Source organism: Cetorhinus maximus, chromosome 7, assembly GCF_964194155.1.
Source record: "Cetorhinus maximus chromosome 7, sCetMax3.hap1.1, whole genome shotgun sequence".
Taxonomy (NCBI): domain Eukaryota; kingdom Metazoa; phylum Chordata; class Chondrichthyes; order Lamniformes; family Cetorhinidae; genus Cetorhinus; species Cetorhinus maximus.
The window spans coordinates 45,596,621-45,622,020 of NC_135885.1; the positions used below are offsets into that span (position 1 = coordinate 45,596,621).

Genomic DNA, 25,400 nt, shown 5'->3' on the forward strand with positions numbered 1-25,400 from the left:
GCAATATATACTGGATCTAGCAAGAACTTTCTACAGCTGTAAAGTTATTTCCACCCTTTGTTTTCCAGCCTGCTTGAGATAAAGGCCAATATTCCAATCACCTTTTTAATTAATTTTTTGTATCTATCCAGTAGCTATAAGCGATTTCAATACACAGACATCCATAGTTCTTAGCTTCTCACCATTCATCCTTAGCCAATGCAGGGTTTAACCAGTGGAGTTGATGACTATGACAATAAGGTGACTTAATTAGTATTGAATATTTCTAATTCTGGAGCACACCATCCTTGTTTGGGGGAGTGAGTTTGGTTGTTGTCTCCTGGTTTAGACTACATTGGCTCCGCATGGGGGCTATTCATATACTGACCCCTTTGTGCTTGGTTGGCCTGTGAGTCAGAAAATGACCCAAATAATTGATTGCTTCCCAATGGTTCAGTTAACTAATAGCTGTGTGCTATTACTCAATGCAGCACTAGGAATGCACCAGTTTGATCCCTGGTTCATAGTGGATTGGCAGGTATTATCCCCGGGGTGGCAGTGGAACTGCAATTGGCCTCCTTACCCTGTGCCAGGGAGTGAAAATCTACTGGAGTTCCCACTGCTGAAAAGCACGCATGGGAAATGGTCATGACAGGAATGGACTCTGGTGATTCCCATCATAATCTCATGTATCCTGGCTCAAGTAGGCAGAATACCTTACTGTGCCAACAGGAGTGAATATAGGGGTGGGAATGAATAACGCAAAAAAGAAATCTGATTGACTGCTACTTACCCCTTCTTTTGTACTGAATGTTATTTTTGAGTCGAAGATATATTTTAATTGATTAGAAAGGCTTTGGGGATATTCTTCAATAACGTTTAAATCAGTTTATATAGCATGCCCATGCAGGTGATATATATGAGTGTTCTTTCAACAGTGAAGGAGTTAATAGGATTTTGTTTGCATTAATTCAGTGCTGCAGGACTGGATTTTCACCAAGCCCGGATGATTTGTGACCCCTTTAAAAATGGAGGACGGTCCCAATTCCGGGATTCCCAACCCCATTCCCGGGGTTTCTGATTTTTGGGAGTGCCTTTTAAGGGTGTGAGCTGGCTCAGGTCATGAACCTGCATCATGCACTTCTGACCTATCCAGCTCCATTGCGGGATTAGGCATGCTCTAGTTCCGTACAATTTTCATAGAGTCGGGCCAGCTTTTCAAAGTGCTGTGGTTCATGGCACCTCAGAGGTGTCGTGAACCATAAACTGCATGAGAGAATCTTTTGAAAGTTAAGTTCAAAAGGTCCTCCTCATGTCAAGCCTCATTATGTTTTCTTGGCTGAGGGCTCAGAAATCAATTAGCCTGTTGAAACACCTAAGCCCCAGGGAAAGCATTAATTGACAGCTCTGGCTCTTTGATTTATGTTGTCAGTTTCACAATGTTTATTTACAGAAAATAAAGAGGCTTCAAGTGCTTGCTGTTTCTGCTATTGATACTTTAAAGGGGGTCTGGATGATTGACACTTTTGTTGGGCTGTGGTAAAGAGTTTTTTTTAAGAAGGTGGAAAGTTATCAATGAATGACTGTTTCTTTAAAGCATTTTTTAACACAACCTACTGTCACCATAGGGTTCATTAGTTCAATACAGTGTTTAGTTGGTGAATGGGCATGGAAGTGCCATAGGTGTTGTTTGGGGGCATGTCTTGGATGGAGTAATTTGGGGATAGCGGGGGCTAGTGGGGGCACACCTTGGCTGGTCAGCATGCAGGGGCCATAGGAGGCAAGGTGGCATGGAGAGTGTGTGGGGGATGAGAGGAGTAAGGGCTGGAGGGCCTTTCTGTTTTATTATAACTGTCCCACAACAACGAGGCGAAACTTTTAAACAGCCCGCCTTTGGACCTACCTCTGAATTTTTTCCCGGGTCAGCTGCCTGACTACAGCCACACCTACATCCCCCACAATGAAAACCCCATCCTTATGGGCATTTTCTCCTGAAGCAGGCAGGCCAAGCCAGGAAGTTTTCTGACTACTGCTACCCGCCTTGAGGATGAAAATCCAACCCGTAATCACTGAAATACAGACTAATCACTCTTGAGCATTGTACAGGGAATGCAAAATAGCTTTAAATGCTGATCATTGGCAGACTTTCAGGTCTCACATGCTGGATCTCATAGGACTATAGATAGTACCAGTATTCTTTTTGGATTGTTTCTTTGGAGTTTTTCTTCAATAATTTGACAACTATGCATATTGGAACCATGCAACCATTTACACAAATTATTGAGTGACTACCTGGCATGCAGGAGTGTTCAGTTAAACATAAAACATTTTCTAGTGAGATGGTTCATTCCACATTACGGCATACAGTGGAATCCAAATTACATTTGGCTGAGTTCCACCATTTTGTACTTTGCAGCTAAATTTTGTTGTATTATTTCGTAAGCTTTAGAACTGGTGGATGATGCTTTCTCCTCTTCCCACCCCCTCATTCATACTGGCAAAATGTGATTCAGATGAGCTGTATATTTTTCTGACACTGACAAATTTCCTAGCTGTAGAAGAAAAAGCAGTTCACTGATCCTTTGCCAATAATTATCTAAAGGAAAGCTTTGAAGCAGCAGTGTGTACATATTTACAAAATCTGCCGAGTTGCAGGCCATATTGAGCAGCTGGGAACATTCAGCTACAGCACTGCAGCAATCTATGGGCTTCATGAGGAGTTAAGATATAAGTTGTCCTTCTCTCCCATCTGCAAGGTATTCCCACCTGACAAAACGGCACTTAGGGTATCTATTTGAAAGTCTCTGCCATTGCCCCAACTTTAAATTTGTCTCCTCATCTACTGAAGCCACTGACCGTTGGTTTTATGTGTGTGGCCATTCATCATGACTAAACCTGGACAGTGAGTGGCCATAGCCTATTTGACCCTTGGAGTCATGTCTGTTCCTCTCTTCTTTTGACATCCACATATACACAGTTGAGCACAGAGAAGACCATTAAGTATCCTTGATCTTTTGAAAAGGAGTGTGACAGAATGTAATAATATCAGACCATACTGAGGGACTGAAAATTAACTCTACATTTGGTGCCAGGAGTGGGAAGATTAAGGAGTGGTAAATAAATCATAATATTTAATTTGGAAAACACCTTTACACCCCAACAGCGGTCCTGGAAATGGACATGATATGAGCTTCTGGCTGCAGGGCCTCCAAACGTGGTTTCATACTGGCTGGCCAATTAACCGGTAATTAATGCAGCTAGCATGCAACATGCACTGATAAAGGCTCAGCACTGCCCGCGGGGTGGGGGGGTGTGGGATGAGGGTGGGCGCCGAGAGAAGGGTGGGTGTGGGTTGGCGTTCCCTGAAGTCTGACAGCTGCTGTGGAGCTGCAGTAATGTTAAAATAAAATGAGCTTGGTAAACTGCTGCAAATTGTGTCAATACTGCAAATTCAAGCACCTGACGGCAGACCACATAGCACATCATTCCTCAAACACCTTTTATTTTATTTTATCCTGCTGTGGATGTAGTTTATAGTGACAATGCGAAGGCCGCCTGGCCAATTGGCCTGTTTGACAACCATAGAAGTGGACAGGCCATGTAAAATCGCTGACAAGTGGCTCCTTAATGGGCTTAATTGCCTGCTAAATTGCTGGCGGACATGCTTCCGATTCCCACACGCGCCCGCAGACTGTAATGCTATGTGTGAGCGTGGTGACGTTTAGACATGCGCCTGATATCTCCTCGTGCGATTTTACACGATGCCGGGTTGGACGCGTGCCCACATGATCAACTTAAAACTCAGGCCTAAGAGCCATTTGGCTCAGTGATAGCCCTCTGGCCTCATGATTCAAAAACTTATGGATTTAAACCCCATTCCAGGGCTTGAGCACATGATGTAAGCTGACTTTTCAGTACAGTGCCAAGGGACTGCCACAGTGTTTGAAGTATTGTCTTAAGGCTCCATCTGCCTCTCAATTTGATCTAAAGGTCCCTATAAAAGAGCAAGAGAATTCTCTGACTTAGTATTTATACCTTGGCCGAAACAGATAAATCGGCCATTTAATTCCTTCCTGTTGGTGGAAATCTGGGAGGGTGCAAACTAGCTGTTGCATTTGGCGACTCAACAACAGCAACTGGTTTTAAAATATTCATCAGCGATGTAGCACTTTGTGATCTCCTCAGACTGTGAAAGGTAATATAAAAATGCTCGTTCTTTCTTTCATCACTGTTTATCTCTAATGGAATTCTAATTTTAAGGTTGCATGTTCAAACCATCTGATTGCATTATGAGACTCTTTACATGCTCCCAGATATCCAAGCCCACATTTTTCAACATACTTCATTTGGCGCCATTGCTGATAGAATGTTCCACTAATTTTGGGCATCAAGACAGTGAGTGATCATTTGGAATAAATATAAATCCAAACTGCTTATATTGGGATAACAGTGTAGTACAAAGCCATTATTTAGGGAATATTGGTACTTTAAAGATGCACAAGAAAGACAGAATTGTATTATGTGATTTCCTATAGTTTATTGAGTGTATAGCCATTAGTTAAAGAAGGAGATCTTGAAATCTACTCTACTCAGCTGTACTGTTAACCAATTTTTAAAAATAAATTGTATATGAGCACCAAAGTTCAACCTTTATTATTAACATACAATGTCACAATCCCTCAAATGAAGTGATTTAACTGAAAGCTATCCAACCCTTTGAAGAGAAGTTGAACATTGTATGATGAGCAAACATATCTTCTGGCCACTCATAGCATGCACTAACATGTATAAACTGAAGTCATTCAGTTCTACCTCCACATTGTTCCAATATTTAGTACACTATCAGCCAGATCAATCTAGCTTCCCTCAGCAAGGAGAATGATAAATGCATCATTCATCGTAACAGTTTTTTGTTGACACACTGTGGTAGTACAATGGCAGAGGCGGAACACAATATAAATGGCTACCTTCTTCATTTATAATTATTAATACTTAAAAAAATTCATTCTCTGCAATGTACAGTGGCAATTTTCTAAAAAAAACACAGTAAAGTGTACAACTGTGTTTCCTAAAGCTTCAATAACAAAGATTTATAGTTGGATACCTAATGAATTTAAAATCATTTTTGTGGAATACCACTTCTCACAATCTTCTGCAGGCTGTGTCTATGGCTATAGTTATTAATGCTTCAATTTCACATATAAGAGCCAACAACAGTGAGAGCTTTATCACAGGTTGCTGACTGAACCATGGATCTCTCTCATCATTTATCTTCGGAAATCCTTTAGCAGTTTGATCACAATGACGTTTTGACAGAGTTCTTCATTGCTGCCTTTGCAGCCGTAAACATTCCTCCCAATAACTTTAAACAAGGTGCCAAATGTTTCATACAAAAAAAAGCAAATAGTAAATCACAAGTGGTAGAAATAGACTGCTGCTTAAAATGAAGCATATATTCACTTGAATGTGTTTCCTGCCTGCGATGAACACAGACCGATTGATGTAGCACACAACTTGCCATAGTTCAGCTAGGAAAACTGTAAGATCCTGAGATGTCAGGCCTCAGCAGGATGTATCTTTAGCTTGAGAGAGTCAACAGAGAAGGATAAAAACAGAGACATTCCTCTGGCGCCATCAAGATATGTTCTAGACACAATTCTGGAAACAGAAAATTAAAGTCAATACTAAGGATCAAACCAAAAATAGGATTTTGCTGACATGTTGAAGAAAATTAATAACTAACTCTTTGAGCACAACAATCAAACCAGTAAAAAGGTCTTTATTGATTCCAACATCAGGACCAGCATGTTTAAATCTGACATTATTGGACATTATTACCTCCTCAACATACCAGTAATTAAAAAGGAACACATTTATCACTTTTAAAGCATCCACAACAATGCTACCACTATAGTGATGGTAAACTGCTATAAGTGTCTGACATCTCTGTGGTTACAAACAGCAACCTTCCAGGTAGGGTGTGGTGGCCTAACTTCAGGATAGTGAAAGAAATTTGGAATGAATATATCTAATGAGTTTTTTAAATTTGAACTGTTTGTAATGGGAGATGCACTAATCAATTCATAGAATCATAGAATGGTTACAGCACAGAAGGAGGCCATTTGGCCCATCATGTCTGTGCTGGCTCTCTGAAGGAGCAGTTCACCTAATGCCACCAGCCCCCACCCCACAACCTTATCCCCATAACCCTGCACATTCTTTTTCAGATAATAATCCAATACCCTCTTGAATGCCTTAATTGAATCTGCCTCTGCCACATTCTCAGGCAGTGTATTTCAGATCCTAACCACTCATTGTGTGTTAAAGCTTTTCCACATATCGCCATTGCTTCTTTTGCCAATTAATTACCTTAAACTAATTACCTCCTTTTTAATTGCTGGTATGTTGAGGAGGTATTTTGTCCAATAATGTCAGATTTAAATATGCTGGCACTGGCGTTGGTACCTCTGGTTCTCGATTTTTCTTCCAATGGGAGCAGTCTCTCCCGATTTATTCTGTCCACATCCCTTATAATTTTAAATACCCCTGTCAAATCTCCTCTTAACCTTATTTTCTCTGATGGAGAACAGCCCCAGCTTCTCCAATCTATCTTTGTAACTTGTAACTGAAGTTCCTCAGCCCGTGAACCATTCTCGTGAATCTTTTCTGCACTCTCTCTAATGCCTTCACAACCTTCCTAAAGTGTGGCTTCCAGAACTGGACACAATACTCCAGCTGAGGCTGAACCAGTGTTTTATGCAAGTTTAATATAACATCCTTGTTTTTGTACTCTATGCCCCTATTAATAAAACTAGGATACGGTATGCTTTATTAACTGCTCTCTCAACTTGTCCTGCCACCGTCAATGATTTATGCACATATACACCCAGGTCCCTCTGCTCCTGCAACCCCTTTAGAATTGTGCCCCTTATTTTATATTGTCTCTCCATATTCTTCCCACCAAAATGAATTACTTCACTTCTCTTCATTAAAATTCACCTGCCACTTGACCACCCATTCCACCAACCTGTCTATGTTCTTTTGAAGTTCTACACTATCCTCCTCACAGTTCACAATGCTTCAAAAATGCTGTATCATCCGCAAATTTTGAAATTGTGTCCCATACACCAAAGTCTAGGTCATTAATATATATCAGGAAGAGCAAGGGTCCTAACACTGACCCCAGAAGAACTCCACTATAAACATTCCTCCAGTCCAAAAAATAACCACTCCTCTCTGTTTCCTGTCACTCTGCCAATTTTGTATCCATGTTGCTGTTATCCCTTTTATTCCATAAGCTCTAACTTTGCTCCCAAGTCTGTTGTGCGGCCCTTTATCAAATGCCTCTTGGAAGTTCCAGGAATTGCACCTCTAAGTTCTTTAGTTGCAGCTATGGTAGCCCAAAAGACTTGAAGATATGCTTAAATGATTGAGCCATTTCTTTCTCTAAAGCAAATAATGTGGGGTTCCTCCATGTCAAAAACAGCTACCTAACTCAGATCTGTCAAGTGTCACTAGATCAGACAATTGCTCACGTGGTTAATAACATGATGACAAATAAAAACAACTCTCCATATGTTAAGTTGCTTTGAAATCTGTGTTACTCGCATTTACCAGAAGTGTCATACCTAACAATGTTGACAGGCTGTTAACCATTCATATAGAACCTCTCTCTCTTTATAATTCAAGTATTTCATGAATCCTTGGATTAAACAATCATTGCAAAATTCTATGCTTTATCAACTATGAATTGGCCTATATGAGCATAAATCACTACCATTTCACATCAGCAAGAGTCTGCTCAAATTATTGAAGGCATATTGTCACATAACAGTGTTTTGAGTGTTAAAGTGCAATTACTTTAATACTCAAAGTATTCAACAAAAGGGAAAAGTTGGTTGAATTTCCTCTTTATATCACTCCCCTGTTTGGCCATTTGTTTTTGTTGATATAGTTCCCACATAGTGTGATTATGAATACCTGGCTGAGCCCCAAGACTCACTGATGGAATCAGCTCAACTAGGGTCTGTTTATACAGCTTAAAGGGGACTGTTAGTTTGGCTGATTGACATCTTTATGAAGTTATAATTTATTGTTTCTTTGATGTGTTTTTTCAATGTGTGTGTTTATTTGGACAAAATTAGGAGTTGTGAAGTGAGGTAAAGCTTCTATTATTGATACAATGAATGGCTGTGTCTGATTGACACTTTTATAAGGTTGTAAGAGCAGATTTTCTCAAAGGTCATTTTGAATGGCTGTATTTTTCATGAGCATTTCCACCCTTATTATATGGCTCATTGGTTCTGTACATAATGCATACTGGGTGAGTGGGCATGGAGGATGCGAAGGGTGGGCATGGAAGGGGAATGGTGGTAATTGAAGGTATTTGGAAAGGGCAAGGCAGGCATGGGAGATATGAGAGGGAATGGAGGAGGCATGGCAGTCATGAGGGATATGAAGGGGCATGGAGGTTGGGTAGGGGGTGATAAGGGGGTATGAGAGGTGAGGGCTAGAGGGCTTAACAGCCATTAATTCAACTGGGCTGAAGGCCAGAGAATTGAGGCGGGCCTTCTAACCAGCCAGCCTCTGTACTCCCATGCCCCTGTGACCACCTCTGAACTGCCTCTGGAGGCGGTGGGCCTAACAACATCCTGCCCCCGCCTCCCCAACACGAAAATACGGTGAGTGGGGGCTTTTTTTAAAGGAGATGGGTCTATTGGGTTGAGCTCAACCTTCCTGCATCCTCGATGAAAATTCAGCCCTTGATGTTTATCAGTATTATGTAAACAGGACGAGGTTTAAGATTTCAGTGAAATAGTACAGATAAAGGAGTGTTTGATTATTATGCCTTACCCCAACTTCTTCATTTGAAACTTGCTCAGCATTGCTCTCCATTTGGTGCTGCTCTTGGTCTCCATTGTTTAATGATGGGAGATCTCCTAGGTCTACTGCACCTTCTTGCTTTTCGAGCACTACTGCAGTTCCAAGTAGCTCCACTGAAAGGGATTGCCGACAAGGACACTCACATTGATCCTCCTGTCTTGGGTATGTATCTGAAGGTGGGATTATTGGGGTTTCTGACTGTGGGCTAAGGGCAGTAACGTCCTCTGGAGAATCCTCAGTGTTTGATGGGTTAAGAGATTCACAAAAAGAGCCAGCATCACTGCAGGCAGAGTCTCCCATTAGAGGCCAGGCTTCTGAGGCATCTCCACCAAAAGAGGGTGTAAAGACATCAAGGAGAGAAGGCAGCATTTCTCCACCACATTCCATGTTCCTGTGTGTGACAGAAAGCATAGTAGAGTTAACATACAGGTTGATAAATGATAACTGGTATACTATGTTGTTAAACATGTGTTATACAATGCGGTTGCAATCAATGACTCAGTGGTGCCATATGAAAGTACTCCAATATTTATGCTATAATGTCACAAATAATTGTGAGAAGAAGGTATTACACAGTAGGTATCCTTGATAATTGTGTAACTGGCTACAAATTGGCAATTTCATGAACCATGCATCATTTATTAAAAAAAAACCATGCTGTCAATGATGTTAGAGTTGCATCAAATGTCACAAGATATTAATATTGAATTCAGGGTATCTTGTTAGAGGATGTTTACCTCTCAGGCACTATAGAATTGAAGTTATGGTGTCTAAAACTTCCTATGAAAACCCTACCTGTTTGCTGAATGGATTATCAGATTACAGGATGCTATGGATTGGTTAGTGTACTGTCCTTTCACCTATGGGACAGGAGTAGCCCAGTTTCAAGGATGATACAGTAAGTAGGCGAATTTGGCCTTCAACTGTAGTGCAAAATGGGAGATAGGGAACCAGCAGCCCACAATACACCCCAGCTGATGCTTTTAGGTTAATAAATAGGAAAATTGGACAGGGTACGAAAGAGCTGCTGATTCATTACCCCTCATTTTGCATGAGCACTGAAGATTAAGTTGGAACAGTATAGATTGAAGATTATTACGATGGCTGATGTGTTAAGTTGAATACCACGTAAGGGGTTTCTATGGCACGCTTTTTAAAAGATGGGATCAAGCAGTCTTTAGCAAACCTTAGAATACCCTGTTCTGCAGCATTAACATTCTCACCTCAATGACGACAATACCTACAACATATTAACTTCAGTACATGAGGATTAGTGTTTCATTAAGAACTCATAAGTACCTGCTACTCCTATAGGCACTCCTATGTCAATGTGATAAGTGTTTTCAATGTTAAATGTGTAATATTGGTCTAAATTTTCACCCTGGAGCAGTGGTGGGTTTGGAGGCGGGCATGAAGCTTTTATTTATTTATTGGTTCACGGGACTTGGGCGTCGCTGGCTTAGTTCCAAGTCAGGATGGTGTGTGACTTAGAGGGGAACTTGCAAGTGGTGGAGTTCCCATGCATCTGCTGCCCTTTTCCTTCTAGATAGTAAAGGTCACGGATTTGGAAGGTGCTGTCGAAGGAGCCTTGGTGAGTTGCTGCAGTGCATCATATAGATGGTACACACTGCTGCCACCATGTGTCGGTGATGGAGGGAGTGAACATTTAAGATGATGGATGGGGCGCCAATTAAATGGGCTGTTTTGTCCTGGATGGTGTGAAGCTTCTTCAGTGTGGCTGGAAACTGCACTTATCCAGGCAAGTGGAGAGTATTCCATCACACTCCTGACTTGTGCCTTGTCCAAGGCTTTGGGATCTCAGGAGGTGAGTTACTCGCCACAGAATTCCCAGCCTCCGACCTGCCCTTGTAGCCACAGTATTTATATAGCTAGTCCAGTTCAGTTTCTGGTCAATGATAACCCCCAAGGTGTTGATAGTGGGGGGATTCTTGCCCAGCCCTAGTTGCCCTTGAGAAGGTGGTGGTGAGCTGCTTCCTTGTTGTGTAGGTACACCCACAGTGCTGTTAGGGAGGGAGTTCCAGGATTTTGGCCAGCGACAGTGAAGGACTCGCAATATAGTTCCAAATCAGGATGGTGTGTTGCTTTGAGGGGAATTTGCAGTGTTCCCATGCATCTGCTGTCCTTGTCCTTCTAGGTGGTAGAGATTGCAGATTTGCAAGGTGCTGTTGAAGGAGCCTTGGTGGGTTGTTGCAGTACATCTTGCAGATGGAACATACGGCTGCCACTGTGCAACGTTGGTGGAGGAAGTGGATGTTGAAGGTACCAACAAACAGGCTGCCTTGTCCTGGACCGTGTCAAGCTTCTTCAGTGTTGTTGGAGCTGCACTCATCCAGGCAAGTGGAGGGTGTTCCATTACACTCCTGACTTGTGTCTTGTTGGTGGTGGACAGGCTTTAGAGAATCAGAGGTGAGTTACTCTCTGCAGAATTTGCAGCCTCTGGCCTGCTCTTGTAGCGACAGTATTTATATAACTGGTCCAGTTCAGTTTCTGGTCAATGGTAACACCCCAGGATATTGATAGTGGGGGATTCAGCAATGGTAATGCAATTGAACGTCAAGGGGAGATGGTTGGATTCTCTCCTGTTGGAGATGGTCATTGCCTGGCACTTGTGTGTGCAAATGTTACTTGTCAATTATCAGTCCAAGCCAGAATGTTGTCCAGGTCTTGCTGCATATGGGCACGGACTGCTTCACTATCAATCTTGAATGGTGCTGAACATTGTGTAACCATCAGCAAACATCCCCATTTCTGACCTTATGATGGAGGGAAGGTCATTGATGAAGTAGCTGAAGATGGTTGGGCCTAGGACACTGCTCTGAGGAACTCCTGCAGTGATGTCCTGGGACTGAGATGATTGACATCCAATAACCACAGCCATCTTCCTTTGTGCTGGGTATGACCCTTACCAGTGGAGAGTTTTCCCCGATTCCCACTGACTTCAGTTTTGCGAAGGCTCCTTGATGCCACACTTGATGAAATGCTGCATTGATGTCAAGGACAGTCACTCTCACCTCATCTCTTGAGTTCACCTGAGTTGAGGACCAATGCTGTAATGAGGTCAGGAGCTGAGTGGCCCTGGAGAAACCTAAACTGAGCGTCAGTGAACAGGTTGTTGCTGAGTAAATTCTGCTTGATAGACTGTCGACGGCCCCTTCCATCACTTTGCTGATGATTGAGTGTGCTGCTTTTTGAAAGTCCATGTACACCACATCAACAGCATTACCCTCATCAACCTTCTCTGTTACCTCTTCAAAAAACTCCATGAAGTTAGTTAAACACAATTTCTCCTTAACAAATCCATGGGGGCTTTCCTTAATTAGCCCGCATTTGTCCGAGTGACTATTAATTTTATCCCGAATTATTGTTTCTAGAAGTTTCCCCACCACTGAAGTTAAACTGACTATAGTTGATGGGCTTATCTTTACACCCTTTTTTGAACAAAGGTGAAATGTTTGCAATTCTCCAGTCCTCTAGCATTACTCCTGCATCTACGGAGGACTGGAAAATTATGGCCAGTGCCTCCACAATTTCCATTTGCATTTTCCTCAGCATCCTTGGATGCATCTCTTCTGGCACTTTTTGCTGTTACCTTTTAATATTCACAGATCCAGAAGGAGGGTAGGAGCTCTCACTACTGTACTCCAGACTGCAAGTATCATCAAAACAACAAGATGGAACCAGGTGAACAGGCCCTAAGAGAAAGAAAATACCATCACTACAGTTATTAAACACATAGTGAATAGGCACACTTTTAGTTGGATGTAGATGATGTTTATCTATAATCATCCTTAATTAGAGAAGTTATAAATTATATTTTACAATGTCACTCTCTAATCTTTACTAAATGTTTTGACTGTAAAGGGTGTGAAGTAAATACTCCCTGACACCACCCATTTTTTGCAGGGGGTAATGCACTTTTAAGTGAAGTGCATTTGGATTAATCTTTGTTTTGTTGTGAGCAGACCATGGGGTGATTGTCAATGTTCTGAAAATCAAATGGTTAGCCACTGAAAACCATTGTGGGAGGGGTTCCTGGAGCAGCAAGAATGCCTGCCCTTAGCCCCCCAAAAATTCTGCCCCAGATTGCCACCCCCCACCAGGCTGTAGCTTACTGGCCAGCTCAACTCTGGAGCTGGCCAATTACATGCCCTCTCATAATCAGCCAGCTGAAACAGGGTAAGACTTGCCATTGGTGCATGAATGAAGTCAGGTCTTCAATGGCCAACCTCATTTTGGGAACTGCTTGCAAACCCCCTCTTGATCTCTTCCTTTGGCTCATCTGTTGCCTCTTCATCTGCTGCTGCTTGTCCATTTCCCCCTTGTCCTGCACCTTGAGATGAGCCAGAAAAATGCCTACAGGGATGCACATGTGGATCAAGTTGTCCAGGCCATTTAAGATAGTTGGATTTTTTTGAGGGAAGAAGTCAAGTTCTCAAACTAATGTTAAAAAAAGGCTGCTCTTCAGCAAGAAAAGCAATGACAACACCTTTCAGTGTTTTTGGTGGTTGCTGTGCTGGTTTTGTCCCATGCTCCAGCATATTTTTAAGCACACCAATATGATATTGTATTAACAGTGCAAAGCAGAATAATTGTGCTTGTGTGCATCATGAGCAGGATAAAACATAATAAAACATTCCTAACTTGACAGAAGAAATCCAGCATTTGTTGCTTTCTCCACGATTTAGAAAATCCTCCAGTGAATTTAACTAATACCACTGATTCAGTGTCCTTGACCAGGTCCCTGTGTTTGTCCAAAATTAAATATATATTACTTTTCATTTTAACCTGATCAAACAATTATCTTATTTGTCATTTGAACTTGGCTGGCTTAGGTAAGTGTGCTTGTCTTTTCTCATCAAAATGTCTGTCATGTCGCCAGATTTTTAAAAAATCCTTCATGGGATATGTGTTGCTGCCAAGATCAGCATTTGTTGCTCATCCCTAATTGCCCTTGAGAAGGTGTTGGTGAGCCACCTTCTTGATCCACTGCAGTCCATCTGGTGTAGGTACACCCACAGTGCTTTAGGCAGGGACGTCCAGATTTTGACCCAACAGTAGTAAAGGAGCGGTGATCCAGTTCCAAGTCAGGATTGTGTGTGGCTTGGAGGGAAGTTTGCAGATGATGGTGTTCCCATGTGTCTACTGCCCTTGTCTTTCTACCTAGTAGAGAGGGTGTGGATTTGGAAAGTGCTGTCAACAGACGGTTGGTGAGTTGCTGCACTGCATCCAGTACGTGGTACACACTATGTCGGTGGTGGAGGGAGTGAATGTTTGTGGATGGGATGCCAGTCAAGCTGGCTGCGTTGTCCTGGATAGTGTAAAGCTTCTTGACAGTTGTTAGAGCTGCACTCATTGAGGCAAGTGGAGAGTATTCCATCATGCTCCTGACTTGTACCTTGTAGATGGTGGACAGGCTTTGGGGAGACAGGAAATGAGTTACTCCCCACAGAATTTCCAGCCTCTGAACTGGTTTTAAAACAAGATTTATATGGCTGGTACAGTTCAGTTTCTGGTCAAAGGTAACCCCCAGGATGATGAGATTACCCTAAACATGGGTAGTGCACCATGGAGAAGCACAAGTACTTTTGTTTACCTGCTTGTCCAAAACCTGGGGCAGGATTTTTCTGTTGGCATGCGGGGGTGGGCCCAACACGCCGAAGCATAAAATGATGTGCGAAGACGTTGGGCCAGAGTTGGATGCGCGCCCCCCAATATGTAAACGGCCTATTAAGGCCATTAAGAAAGGAATTCAAGTCAGTAGTAATGCTGCCTGTCCAACCTTAAGGTTGGCGGGCAGGTGAAAAGGCTAAGCGGCCTTCGTGTTTTTTGGGAAACTTCATCCACGAGCGGGATGAGATTTCCTAAAGCTTTTATTAAATAAATAAATATATTTTCTCAAAATATAAAAACATGTCCCATCTCATGGAGGGGGCATGTTTAAATAACTGTTTAAATTCTTTATTTAGTTATTTTAATATCGATTCAATCTCCCTGAGACACGGAGCTGCCTCAGGGAGATTGAAGCGCTCTTTTGTGCGCATGCGCGTGAAAGAGCGCTGCCCTGACTCTCCCTCCTCCCCCCAACCACATAGGTAGCGCTGAGCGCTACGGCAATCGTATTACGCTGGGTGGGCCTTAATTGGCCCGCCCATGTAAAATGGCGGTGCAGAGCTGATCGTGGGCGGCGATCAGCTATGCGACCGCCTCTTGGGCGGCACTAGCTGTCTTATGGTAAGTTTAAAGGTTCAGTGTGAACGTTACTGAATGGGTGAATAAGTGAGTGGATGAATGAGTGAATATGTAGGGTGGGTAGGTGGGTGAGATAAACAGGTAGGTGGGTAGGGTGGCAGATAGGTGAGGTGGCTGGTGGGTAGAGTGGCAGGTGGATGAGGTGGCAGATGGGTGAGGTGGTTGGGTAGCAGGTGGGTCAGTTGGGTAGGGTGGCAGGTGGATGAGGTGATAGGTGAGTAGAGTGGCACATGGGTGAAGTGGCAGACGGTGAGTTGGTAGGAGGGTTGGGAGTAGTCAGGTCAGGTTGGGAGGGGTAGTCAGGGGGTTGGGAGGGGTCACCGGGTCAGGGGTGTAGTCAGGTGATCGGGGAGATAGTCGGCGGATCAGTGGGGTAGTTGGGGGGTCAGGAGGTGTGGTTGGAGGACCAGGGGGTAGTTACGTGGTCAGGAAGAGTGGTCTGGAAGATGGATGGAGGGTCGGAGGGGTAGTTGGAGGTCGAGGGTGTAGTCGGTGGTCAGGGCTGTAGTCGGGGGTGGTGGTGGTGGGGGTTCAAGTGGGGAGTTGGGGATATCAGTGTGAATGATGGGGGATCAGTTCTGGAGCTACCAAGGAATTAAAGACGAGAGCTGGGATTTTCCAGCCCCACCTGCCACCGGAATCTTCAGGTCCCGCTGAAAGTCAATGTACTTTTGGCTGGCCCGCTCCATCCCCTGCGGTTGGTCCCACCATGGCAGGGCTGGAAAATCCTAGCCTAGGTTTTTCCATCTAACGTTTCCTGGGTAACTGTTTACGTAAGTACATCGGATCTCTCCCAAGTCCCCGGTTCTTAACTCAAGTGTTGGAGACATTTGTGAAGATCCCTGGGAGCAGGAAGTTCAACCTTCCCAGACAATTTCCATGGAGATAAGCATGTCAGAACTTCTGTGGGATTCCGACATACATCTTGGATTGTATGTCCTGTCTCCGTTGATCTGGAGGGCGGAAGATCTGAGCCATTATTCTGCTCCTTCTGTGCCCATTTGTCCTGTGCAGCTGGCATAAGGGATTGTAATTTTAGACCCTAGAATTTCCAAAAGCTATGTTGTCACATTTGGATTGGCACTGTAGTAAGCTATATTTTTTATAAAATAAATACAAAATCCTATGGTTCATATTCCAACAATTCCTTCTGTTATAAAAGATCTTTGTTTGATCTCAGTAACACAGTTGCTTTAAGGACAATTAATAGTACAGTGCTGATAGATGTATCAATAATACCGATACCAGTATTTCTGTTGGCAGTGTGGAAAGTTCCAAGGCAGCTTCAGATGAAAAATACATACGTGGTTAAAATATCAGCCTGTTAATTCAATTAATAGTTAATATACAGTAAATATCAAGATCTGATCATCTTTAAACAACTGATCCAGACTGATTCAAGCATTGTGTTCCTATTGAATCCCTCTTTGTTATTTTCTCTCTCTCCTTCAGTTCTTTTGTACTATGATCAAAAGGGTTAGGCAGATGGCCTACTCCCAGGACCCTGTGAAAGCTGCTTTGTAATTATTTCCTTGGAGGCACAAGAGCCTGTCTGGATGATTCAGTTCCCAACTTTCCCACCTGCCCTGAGAAAGCAGTTTCAAGTCTCTTGGTTGGCATCTTCCCAACACCGTAGCCGAGGTCAGGAACTTCCTATTGGAGAATTATTCAAAGATACCCAGAATTTTACTCACTGCTGTCAATACTTGTCTAGGCAGAACAATAAAATATGAAGTGAAGGCTGCAGAGAAATCATTATAACTACTGCAAATCCTACTCTGTGAACAGCTACCATTAAGTGGGACAAGGCCGGCAGAGTTAGTTTCCACCTCCAATTCCAAGGTGAAACATTGGCAGAGTCTCTGCAGTAACTTGATCATAGGGACAAGGACATATAATTGAGCCAACCTGGTTCAAGTGACAAATAAGATAAATTGTTTATCAGTTTATTGCTAAAAATGGCATGCATTTAATTTTGGACGAACTGCAGGGGTCTTCTCAAGGATCAAATCAATGGAATTATTTAAATTTGCTAGGTTTTATATGTCATGAAAAAATAAGCAACTGCTGTATTTCTTTCATCAACGGGAGATGTTTTATGTTCCTGTTAACAATGCACACAAACACAATGAAAATTGTGATTTTTGCAGTGCCACTATCTACACGTACATCTCATGTTGCACATAAAAAGTGATCGTTTACTGTCTTAAACACTTAAGGGATGTTCTTAGGAGAAACCACATCATCCAACTACAATGGGAGTGTCGACAAGTCTCCTCTAATAAAGCAGTCCTCTGAGGATTCTTTCTTTACACCTACCACAAGCCTGTGCTGGACCTTGTTGACAGTGTGTGCAGGTTCTGTGTGGACTCAGATTAATCCTCTGCCTGTCAAAGGATGACAGTTCCGCCCCATTTAACTGAGCATCCTGTAGTCTCATTGACCCTTTGAAGGGGGAAAAAAGAGAGGAACAATAAAAGATGACAGTTGTTTATGACAGATTTTAATAATTCCCACAAACTGTTTCAGTGGCCCATATGCTCCTTTTAGGGCCAATGTATATTTTGTGGTCTTTGATTTGTTGACTGTGACCACTACATTTTTTTTCAAATACTCAGCTTTTCTAAGGTCAGAGCACAGAAGCAGTGTTTTGAGAAAAAGTTATCCTGACTACAAACCCACAAACAGGAAGGCTGTTTTCGCCTTTCATGTAAAAAAAAATGCAGTAAGCCAGCTGTCACCAATTTTTCCACAAAACCCAAACACTAACAGATACTGTATGACACACACACACACATTGTAATGCTATAATAAACATTAGTATCGCTGAAGAATCGGGACTTTTTGTAAACGACATTACAAAGAACATGCTAGACAGTTGTGCTCATCCAACCCAAAGTTACTCCGAAGGAAACCATATGTATCATTCTATGAAGATGGTTAAAAATAGTTAAATAAATACACCCAATTCCACAACCAACTTGCATCTTTTAGTAATTTAAAATTCAACCCTTATTCTAAATAAAAGGAGTTAGTGGATCGTTGCAATCCTTTTTGCACATCAATGTCATATTGCATCAGACTGCTGCACATGGTTGATCTGATGGGGTTGGTCACTTCACTGAGATTTTTGTTCAGCCGTGGAGACAGTTTTAATATAATATAATTGAAAACATTCCTTCTTCACTCTTTTTTAAGTTTAGGAGTCTTCTCAGCCAGGCCTGGACCCAATCAGTGTGTTAGACAGGTCATCTGCCTCCCAGATCAATTAATCTTTAAAATACGCAACATGTTTGTCCAGATACAATAAAACTGCTGTCTGGGGGTGGCCTGCATCCTTGTGCTTGATGTTAGTGCCAGTTTATGGGCAGCTTGAAATCCAATTGCAGATGTTGCTTGTGCAACAGAAAGCTGTTCCATTTTTCTGCCTATTGAGAGCAGCATTGTTAACCCGTTTGGCTATGTGAGATACTGAGAAGGAAAGGAGATTTCCCCCTTAACCCATTTGAACACAGCAGGCCAGCTGTATCACATTGAGTCTTTGGCGAGTACTTGCTATCACCCTTATGCTTATGGATTCTCCTGTATTTCCAACTATACTTTGCGCATAGATCGAAAGGTTTCATATTTCTTGAGAAAATGTAATGGCTATTTAGACGCTGGTGAGCCATTCCCAATCTTTTCCCCTTCCTTTCCTGCAGGTGATGGTACTACCAGAATGCAGTTACAACTGCATGCAGAACCCACTGGCCCCTCACACAACTGTCCATTCTCATTGGGAGAGCCAAAACAGGAAGTGTTCAAGCTCTATTTGATTTTAATAATAAGCTACTCAGTTCAATTCATTCATATACAGATCCCACTGGAGTCTAACAAGAGAGGTCGCACTTTTCCTGTCCCTGGCACAAGAACGTTTTTACAAATTTTAGCACTTTCCCCACCTTAGCAGAGACAGCTCACCACCAACCAAAAATTAAACCTGCGACTTTCTTGGCCTCTGCAGCTTTACCCCACACTAGGAAACGCATTTATCTATTAAAACACTTTGGGAAATCAGAAATATTGTTATAAAATAAACTTACAACTGGGTTTTTTCTCCATAAATTGCTTCTTGCAGTAGATGATGCATAGGATAAGGAGAGCCAGCAAAACCATGGCCAAAGCACTGCATATCACAGCCGCTAATGCAGTGTCACGTGGGCTGGAGGCAGTCGATGGGATCTTCACCAGGTTTACTCTAGTGCTACCTAAAAACATGAATAAATGAAAAAGCATGTTAGGAATTATGGCAAGATCCCAACACCTTGAACCCCACACGTCAGTCAGAATTCAGAACTATACTAATTTCGGTTCTGCATTTGTCCACGTTGACACACTTCTAATACTCTGGGCCAATAATGCTTTAAATCTTTTTCTCATTCATATGTTGGGATAATGTTGTACAATTCCAAATTTCAAACAATTTTCAGTTTCAGTCATTATTTTAGTTGAATGGATTTCATGGTCTATACATACATGCCTGGAAATGCCTCTGCCCCAGCTTTACTGCCATAAATGTAGGAAATTGGAATCCCATCCACTCTGACCCAATGCCAGAGACTCTATCTTATACCTTGAGGATGGAGTCATCTACACATCCCAGATGATCTGTCACTACCTGCAAAGATATATGCCAATCCACCTTTTGAAGACAGAACCCTGCTTTGCCTCTTTGCCTGAAGTCTCTAACCCATGAGAAACAATTTTTGGGGCCACAAAATTATCTTTTTGTTTTAAATATAACTAAAGTTTCAAACAATGATTTGTTAGTAATGTGGTATAGACAATAAGGCGATATTGCTCTCAGTGGTATCCAATTGATATAAGTTGTGCAAGGTTGCTGACCCTAACAAATTCAGTGAGGTTAGGCTGAAGGAACTGCCCGTTAGCCTGGCTGACCACACGCTGCTGGTTTTACCCGACATGCCTCTCATCTTAGGACAGTGTCACTCTATGATGGGTTCCTGCTGTGCACTCACCTTCTCCACTTTGGCAAGGCACTGGCAGTGTGTGACCCATGGGAAACCATGGCATGCTAAAAAAACAGGCTCTTAATTGCCTTTTAAAATATCTCAGTTGGCTTCCTGTCATACCAACAGGGGTTCTTCGCTGGACTTACAAGCCGCTGCAGGGAAAGCTGGGAAGAGGGCTGGATTGCATTGGGATCCGCCCAACCTCATTGTCTGGGATTTTCCCATCCTGCACACTCCCAAACCTACCTCCATCAGGTTGGGAACATTTACCTCTCGACAGCTACTGCCAGACCTGCTACGCATTTCCATCATTTTTCTGTTTTTGGAAAGCAACTATGTGAGGGCAGACTTCATATGGTAAAATTTTACAATGCTGGAACAGCACCTAAAACAACGACACATGCAAATTTAATTTTTAACCTCCATGCATTTTCAGTGGTCTCTGGGTAAGGTACTTGTAAGTCAGCAAAGCAAATACATTGCATTGTTGCCCTGTACAGGTGAGTTGAACCACTCAGTTTGTCACCAGAAAAGATGACTGTTTTTGCCTATGGTAACAGTGGCTGAATTGCTGTCTGGAGACATTGGCGTAACACATCAATTTAAGTGGGTTGAGGCACCTTCATGGTAGAAACATCGGGCTGGATTTTATGCTCCGTGCCAGCAGGTTTGAGGCTGGGGAGTTGTGAAAAAAACTGTGGGTGGTCTTCCCGCCATCTATCTGCCCGCCCCCGACCTGTTTGAAATTTAACGGGGAGGGCCTGTTTTCTGTGCTGTAGTGTTCTATGGATTGGGCAGCCCACCTGGCCTTGGGCCTATTGAGGCCCTTAAGTAGCTAAATAATGGCCACTTAAGGGCCTCCTCCCACTGCTGCTGGTATTTTACCTGCAGCAGGGCAAGGCCCTGGGCATGTAGGAAATCTGGCAGCTTTAGCTATGCAGGCTAGAGGGGTGAACCTCAGTCGCACCCTTCCCCAAAAATCATCTACCCACCCCCCAAGCCTCTTGAACCCAACCCCCAACACCCTCACCTCCCTCACTGAAACCCCCAACCAGTTTTACCTGGGCTTCTCGCTGTGGTGGGACTGCCTGTAGTCACAGCTGTGGCCACCATTCCCAGGTGGCACTGCTGGAACTACAGAGCTGCCGGCCATCCGACTGATTGGCCAGCAGCTCTCTCAGGCAGGATTTCCTCCTGAGAAAGGGGCGGAAGTCTCACTTTAAAATTCCCAGGGTTAATTTGCTGCGGGACAGCTGTCGGAATCGTGGGTGGGCTCCCCCGCTAATGACTATTTAGCTGGGGGGAAGGGGCAGAGCTGGAAACCGCAGCACCCTGTAAAAACCAGCCCATTATCTAATTTACCACTGGTATCATGTTGAATTTGGGAAAACATAGCATAACACTTCAACTGCGATTTTGGGTGGCTGTAGCTGACAGCTTCATGTTATGACTGGAATCCATTCTGCTGAGTATTTTCAGCATTTTCTGTTTTTATTTTCTTCTGTTAGGGAGTACAGTTTCTTGTTAATTTGATAAACAGACTGCAGGCAAGAGAAACAGTGCCAAACTCAATTGTTTTTCTGAGGGCAGGGATGTAAATCCATATAGAGCTAGGTTTCAGATACATGCCAAAAACACATGTAAACACCAATGGGTGTCAAAGACAGTATGATTATGCTGAAATGTGAGCTCCTGTACATTGAAATACAACCACCACTGTGTACAAAATTCTGACTCACACATACAAAAAAACTAAGTAACATCCAGATATACAAGTAAAATATGCTTCTCGTTCACAACAGATTGATCCTACACAAAAAATTTAAGCTCATGCCCGCTTTGCCCAAAGCTAATTTTCTTTAACGCCCCTGAGGCCTAAAAACTAGAATGTTCTACCCTCAGAACTTTACATTATAGGGACTGGAGGACTGGGAAAGGCTGATCCCTGATTGGTCTAAATTCACCAATTAGGGAGCAGCTTTTTCGATTCCTCCAGCGCTGCAGAGCATAAAGGACTGAAGCTGAGCCAAAGGAGAAATTGGTTTTGCGCACAAACGTGCAATGGTGAAAGGAACATTTTTTAAAATTGTGGCCCAGATAAATGGAGCTAATAGGCTTGGCCCATTGTTCATGGCTGGGACATGCATCCCCACCTCCACCCAAGTCACGAGAATCAACTAATAACTTGTCTCAAATCATTAATTAATCAATAAAATAGGAACAATAGTTACTGAAGAATGAAGAACACAGATGAGTTGTTAATACTACACCATGATTACCAGTACAAGTCACAGCAACATAGTTTAGGAGAAACCTGCTCATAATAACAAATATTGACTTTGGTGGATTGTTACTAATATTGCATTGTGACCTCAACCCAAAGATCTGTTATTAGCCATACAAATGCAGATTGTGATATGATCTAGCTACTCTTCTCATTCTATTTATAATAGCTGGAACGGACATTTAATAGAAAAGATCATTTTAATCAGCATTTAGTTTAGCTTTGTTGCTAAGTAAAATCAGTGGAGCCTGTTAACTAATGTTGCTTTTCTATTGCTAACTCATACATGGAAAAATTGGACAACATGAGACTATTCAAACCCTTGAGCCTGTTCAGCAATTCAAGGAGATCAGGGCTGATCTGCATCTTAGCTCTATCCACCAGACTTGGGTCCATATCCTTTTATGCTAGCAAAAAATCTTATTAATCTAGATGTAAAATTATTAATTGAACAAGCATCAATTGCTTTTTGTGGGAGAACTCCACACCTACCTCCCTCTGCATGAAGTAATTTTTCCTAGCTTCTCTCTTGAATGACCTACGAGCATACGAATTAGGAGCAAGAGTAGGCCATTCTGCCCCTCATGCCTGCTCCGCCATTTGATAAGATCATGGCTGAACCTGATTGTGGCCTCAACTTTCCTGTCTAACCCCTAAACCCTTTGACTCCCTTGTCAGTCAAGAATCTATCCAACTCAGCTTTAAAAATATTAAAAGACTCAGCCTTCATTGCTCTTTGGGGAAGAGAATTCCAGACTACGGACATATGAATTAGGAGCAGGAGAAGGCCACTCGGCCCCTCGAGCCTGATCCGCCATTTGATAAGATCATGGCTGAACTGATTGTAATTTCAACTCCACATTCCCGCCTACCCTGATAACCTTTCATCCCTTCGCTTATCAAGAATCTATCTACCTCTGCCTTAAATATTCAAAGACTCTGCTTCCACCATTGAGGAAGAGAGTTCCAAAGACTCACGACACTCTGAGAGAAAACTTTCACCTCATCTCTGTCTTAAATGGGCGACCCTTTGTTTTTAAACAGTTCTAGATTCTACCGCATGAGGAAACATCCTTTCCGCATCCACCTTGTCGAGACCCCTCAGGATCTTACGTGTTTCAATCAAGTTGCCTCTTACTCTTCTAAACTCCAACGGAACAAGCCTAGCCTGTCCAACCTTTCCTCATAAGGCAACCTGCCCATTCAGGTATTAATTTAGTAAATTCCAACGCATTTACATCTTTCCTTAAATAAGGAGACTAATACTGTACACAGTACTCCAGGTGTGGTCTCACCAATGCCCTGTATAACTGAAGCATAACCTCCCTACTTTTGTATTCAATTCCCCTCACACTAATCGATAACACTCTATTAGCTTTCCTAGTTACTTGCATACTAACCTTTAGCAATTCATGCACTAGGACACCCAGGTCCCTCTGCATTTCAGAGATGCCAGAGAGCCTATCGTGGTCAGATACCTTCAAAACTGTGACCAAGTTGTGGAGTTGCTCATTGATCCACAACATCATGTCCAGCGCAAGGGAAAAAGGGAAACTCATCTTTAAAGTGAAATCACTTGGCAAAGCTGTGCAAGTCATCAACGAAGAGATCTTCATCGATTTAACACGTGAGAAAGTCTCTTCCTGAGAGTGAGTTACGGCATGTGTATATCATCATGGATGGTAAAGAACCAGGTTATTTTGAGGAATACTCAGTCAAGACTTCATTTCAGTGTCTCTCCTCATCGATGTTTGCATGAAGGTATCTATCTTGAGTGACAAACTTTACCATAGTTATTTTTTTACAACTTTCTTTCACTCCTGCAACACTCTTCACGCTTATGATGACGCTATTATTCTGGTTTTGGAACCGATCACAATTCTAGTGTGCTACAAAAATGTCTCTCTGGAGAGGTTCACGTTCTACATAGCTAAAGGCTAAACCCTTATGGGGGTAAACCTATTTGATAAGCTTGGCTTCAAACTTGAAGATCCCACTTGAACACACATCCAGGTGATCGATGACACAGACTGTAAAGGCTGGTATCTTTCCAAATTGACCAGATTTGGGGAAATCAAGGGGTATTGTCATATTCCTCACTTCGACACAGCAATTCTGCCAGTTTCATAAAATTTGAGATGGTTGCTGTTTGCAATTCATGCTGAAATTCACAGGAGCTGAAATGACTAGAAGCAGACAGCATCATTAAGTGAATCGATTCATTGCCATGGATATCAAATCTAGTCATGGCATGATGCAAAAATGGTGAACCCAGGCTACGTGTCAACTTTAAGGCAGTTGACAAAACAATCATTCAAGTATCCATCTCCTATGATACAAGAACTATTGGCATCATTTCATGACTCCCGAGTCTTCACAAAGCTCGACATACGATGGAGCTATTTTCAGATACCAATAACAGAGCAAAGCCGATACCCTACAGCTGCCTGCAGAATGGGGTAGGCCAACATGTTCCTCATTGCTCTTTAGATGGAGAAGTGAGCAGACTACCTCGACCTCTTCCGAGGCAACACGGGGGTTGCGGAGGTGGGGGGGGGGGGGGGGCACTTCTTGGAGTGTGCAAGGGTGAAGAGCGCCGTCTCACCTACAGCACTAATGGGTTCACTGTGGTTACACTTTTTACATTGCATATACCACATTTGATCACTTCTTGAATATATTTACTTACACTTGTACATGATTTGGTGTTTGTACACTAGAGAGCTCAAAAAGAATGGTAGCATTATGAAGGCAGTTCATACCAATAATGAGGGGGTGGGGGGGTGCATGCTGAGGTCCATCTCAACATTCCATCAGCAGATCAAGGTTGTTGGCTGATATGTGATGCCTTCTCTGCTGTACCACATAAGAATCCAATGTTCAAAGGCTCAAGCACTGAGATGCTCCTTGTTATCTTTCATTGTCCAGCCAAACTTGACTTAAAGGAGGCTGAATGATCAGACTCCTGAGGA

At 42.7% G+C, this 25,400-nt stretch overlaps 1 protein-coding gene across 2 annotated transcripts in view; it reads right to left on the reverse strand.

Annotated features, from left to right (window-relative positions):
• Positions 1-4,491: 4,491 nt before the first annotated feature.
• Positions 4,492-25,400, reverse strand: part of LOC144682763 (tumor necrosis factor receptor superfamily member 19-like) — a 101,836-nt gene continuing 80,927 nt past the window's right edge. For both annotated transcript variants that reach the window (XM_078545424.1, XM_078545425.1), the window contains exons 6-10: positions 19,215-19,379; positions 17,452-17,577; positions 12,473-12,575; positions 8,833-9,253; positions 4,492-5,637 (exon numbers count right to left, since the gene is read on the reverse strand). In XM_078545424.1, coding sequence (XP_078401550.1) covers positions 5,626-5,637; positions 8,833-9,253; positions 12,473-12,575; positions 17,452-17,577; positions 19,215-19,379 — 827 coding nt within the window. In that variant the 3' untranslated portion in view covers positions 4,492-5,625. The remainder of the gene's footprint in view (positions 5,638-8,832; positions 9,254-12,472; positions 12,576-17,451; positions 17,578-19,214; positions 19,380-25,400) is intronic.